This window comes from Humulus lupulus, chromosome 2 (assembly GCF_963169125.1).
Source record: "Humulus lupulus chromosome 2, drHumLupu1.1, whole genome shotgun sequence".
NCBI lineage: Eukaryota > Viridiplantae > Streptophyta > Magnoliopsida > Rosales > Cannabaceae > Humulus > Humulus lupulus.
Window position 1 is genome coordinate 255,647,007 of NC_084794.1, and position 4,212 is coordinate 255,651,218.

The window sequence follows — 4,212 nt, forward strand, 5'->3', positions numbered from 1 at the left end:
TCTTCTAAAATCTTAATCGTACGCTCGGACTGCCCGTCTGTCTGAGGATGAAAAGTTGTACTAAGACTTAACTTAGTACCCATAGCTTGTTGTAAACTTCCCCAAAATCTCGATGTAAACACCGATCCTGTATCTTACACTATTGTCTTGGGGATCCCATGCAACCGTACTATCTCTTGGACGTAGATGTCTGCATATTGGTCTGCCGTAGTAGTAGTAGCAATAGCAGCAGTAGCAGCAACAGTAGTAGTAGTAGGAGTAGTAGTAGTAGTAGTAGTAGTAGTAGTAGTAGTAGTAGTAGTAGTAGTAGTAGTAGTAGTAGTAGTAGTAGTAGTAGTAGTAGTAGTAGTAGTAGTAGTAGGAGAAATAGCAGCAACAGTAGCAGCAGCAGTAGCAGTAATAGTAGTAGTAGTAGTAATAGGAGTAGTAGTAGGAGCTGCAGCAGCAGCAGTAACAGTAGCAGTTGCAATAGCAATAGCAGTAGCAGTAGCAGTAGTAGTAATAGTAGTAGCAGTAGCAGCAGCAGCAGTAGTAATAGTAGTAGTAGCAGTAGTAATAAGAGTAGTAGTAGTAGAAGTAGCAACAGTAGTAGTAGCAGCAACAGCAGCAGCAGCAGCAGTAGTAGTAGTAGCAGTAGTAGTAGTAGCAGAAGCAGCAGTAGCAGTAAGAGTAGTAGTAGTAGTAGTAGTAGCAGTAGTAGTAACAGTAGTAGTTGCAGTAGCAGCAATAGTATCAGTAGCAGTAGTAGCAGTAGCAGCAGCAGCAGTAGTAGCAGTAGCAATAGTAGTAGTAGTAGCAGTAGTAGCAGTAGCAGTAGCAGTAGCAGTAGCAGTAGCAGTAGCAGTAGCAGTAGCAGTAGCAGTAGCAGTAGTAGTAGTAGTAGTAGTAGTAGTAGTAGCAATAAGAGTAGTAGTAGTAGTAGCAGAAGTAGCAGTAGTAGTAGTAGTAGTAGTAGTAGTAGTAGTAGTAGTAGTAGCAGTAGCAGTAAGAGTAGAAGTAGTAGTAGTAGCAGCAGCAATAGCAGTAGCAGTAGCAGTTGCAGTTGCAGTAGCAGTAATAGTAGTAGCAGTAAAAGCAGTAGCAGTAGTAGCAGTAGTAGTAGTAGTAGCAGTAGTAGCAGTAGTAGCACTAGTAGTAGCAGTAGCAGCAGCAGCAGCAGCAGTAGTAGTAGTAGTAGCAGTAGCAATAAGAATAGTAGTAGAAGTAGTAGTAGTAGCAGCAGCAGTAGTAGCAGCAGCAGTAGTAGTAGTAGGAGCAGTAGTAGCAGCAATAGCAGTAGCAGTAGTAGTAGTAGTAGTAGTAGTAGGAGGAGCAATAGCAGCAACAGTAGCAGCAGCAGTAGCAGCAGCAGCAGCAGCAGCAGTAGTAGTAGTAGTAGTAGTAGTAGGAGTAGGAGTAGTAGTAAGAGCTGCAGCAGCAGCAGCAGTAGCAGTAGCAGTGGCAGTAGCAGTAGCAGTGGCAGTTGCAGTTGCAGTAGCAGTAGCAGTAAGAGTAGTATAAGTAGTAGTACCAGCAGTAGTAGCAGAAGTTGTAACGCCCTGGATAGCCAAGACCGTTACACTGTGTGTTTATAAGGTGCCAGACTTGCTAATCAAGTCATTTAAGTAAAATCGTGTTACTGAAACAGTGGAGGAACTAGGGTTAAAAGTGTTTTGGTCTCAAAAGTTATATTTTCATTACTAAGCATTGTTTATCTACATGGGATCCCAAAAACGACAGTTTAAAAGCCATTTACAAAAGTTACAAAGTTTAAATACATTGACTGGCCATACTAAGGCAAAAACGAGCAGTTAGGTAGTCCCTGTCCTGGTCCACTCCTCGATCGTGGTGATCGAACAGCTAGCTATGCACATTTCACCTTGGAGCTCTCCACCTCGGGCATGGTCCAGCCTGCCCTTGCCTTAACCTGCACCACGTAGCACCTGTGAGCCAAGGCCCAGCAAGAAAGCATGATAACATAGTAAGATCAGCAACACTTAACAAATATTTCACAATGCTCAACCGAGAATTCAACATTTCATACATTTATCCAATCAGCAATAACAGTTGTCATTCAGACAGTCAATTAACTATATTCATAGCACAATATTCACGTTCATAACCAATAGATTGTCATACCCATCAAATAGCATTCAGAGTTGGCGCCCTTAGTCGCACCCTCTATTTAGCACACTGTCTTCGGCTCATTAGGGCCGCCCCCAGTGTAATACTCACTGACTCTGGCCAGCTTAACCAAGCTCAGTGATAAATAAGCTGCCTCAGCTCCCAGTGCCGAGTTGCGCCTCAATGCGCAAATATTGATTCCGACACCCTTAGGCCGGTAATCGCATGTCCCATGGCGTAATAACACCATCTCACGACATGATATAAAAATATTGGGAACACTTAGTCCTATCGTGACCACATGGTTAACCACACTCACATAACAATACATACCAACATAGGGAACACTTAGTCCCAACCTAACCACATACTCAGGTGCAGCTTTCTTACCTTTCAATTCACTGGTTTCCGATGCCACGAAGCCGCGAGCACGATCCTCTACCCCGAACCTCTCCAAAGTCCTAATCACAACACAAAAATAATATTCTTTGTCATTAACCAATCCAAGACTACCTTCTCGGAACCTAATCCACACTCTCTGAACCCCCAAAACCCTAGAACAACACCCCGGAGACATCCCCCGAACCCCCGGGGCAAAGGCCAAAAATTGCCAAATGTGACACCATGAATTAGCCTTGTGTCGCGGCACCACTTCCTTGTGCCGCAGCACCCACCAGTCAGAGACTCCAAGCCGCGGCACACAAAACCCGTGCTGCGGCACGCCTTCGCAGTCCAGAATTCTGGGTTTTTCCTTCGCGTTTTTCCCCAGCCTAACTCACCCCAACTTCATACCCAAGCCCCAAAACTCATTTGAAACCCCACATAGACCAACCAACAACTTGTAAACACTATAACCCAGCTTAACTACACAATCACCCACATAATTCATACCTAAATTCAAACTCTAACACCTAAGCTGAAACTTGAGAAAAGTACAAACCAGGCCCCTAAATCTTTAAACCATAGCAGCTATGAAATTGCAAACATACTTAATACCCTTACCTCAAACAGAAATTCGACCTGAGCCTCCAATCCAAGCTTGAGCTGAATTCCACCTTAACAAACCAGCTGAACTCCATACAAGAAAAACCATGGCTATCTTTCAATTCTTTCAAAAACCAAATTCAGAACTTAACAAAACAGAGACCAATCCCTTACCTCAGTATAAACCTTGATATATGCTTGATTCCACCCCCTTAAGCACTTCTCTAGCCTCAAGGAACTCAGTTCAGTTCCTCTCCCACCTTGCCTCTTAGGTTCTTGATTCTCTCTTTCCTTCTTGACCTTTCTAGCCTTCCAAGACTTAACTTCAGCTTTACTTAGCATAAATAAATCGTACATATCTTTTACCCTCAGCCAAAGACTCTATATTACTGCCAAAAGACCCTTTTTAACCTTCCTCAAATATCCTTTTCTAACTAAACCTCAAGGGTACACTTGTCTTTTCACCAGCTTTGCAATTCTACCACTTTCCCCATAAAACTTGTTACTCTCTATAGTTACTAATAGTTACACAGGTTACCAAATTACCAGTTACCACTATCTAACTTTCTAGGACCGTCTCGGCACGTGCATCACACTAGTATCACAGCACCCACGTGGTACGATTCACACATCATAATTATCACATAATATAATTCACATAGTCATATAACATGCTTAACATCATAATCATGCATCTTAGTCATAATCATCACACATAATTCTCATCATGCCCTCATGGCACACTAATAGAGGCCCTTAAGCCTTATTAGTGAATTTGTGTCGTTACAGAAGTAGTAGTAGTAGTAGTAGTAGTAGTAGTAGTAGTAGTAGTAGTAGTAGTAGTAGTAGTAGTAGTAGTAGAGAGCTGTAGCAGCAGCAGCAGCAGTAGCAGGTGTAGTAGCAGTAGCAGTAGCAGTAGTAGCAGTAGCAGCAGCAGCAGCAGCAGGAGCAGTAGCAGTAGTAGCAGTAGCAGCAGTAGCAGTAAGAGTAGTAGTAGTAGTAGTACCAGCAGTAGCAGTAGCAGCAGCAGCAGCAGTAGCAGCAGCAGTAGCAGTAGCAGCAATAGTAGCAATAGTAGCAGCAGTAGTAGTAGTAGTAGTAGTAGGAGCAATAGCAGCAACAGTA

At 43.1% G+C, this 4,212-nt stretch overlaps 1 protein-coding gene across 1 annotated transcript; it reads left to right on the plus strand.

Annotated features, from left to right (window-relative positions):
- Nucleotides 1-755: 755 nt before the first annotated feature.
- LOC133816648 (uncharacterized) lies at nucleotides 756-4,172 on the plus strand (the record flags this gene model as incomplete). The annotated part of the gene is made up of 2 exons (XM_062249023.1): nucleotides 756-1,383; nucleotides 3,949-4,172. Coding segments are annotated over 2 exons (852 nt in total), but the record flags the coding sequence as incomplete, so codon positions are not given.
- Nucleotides 4,173-4,212: the final 40 nt, after the last annotated feature.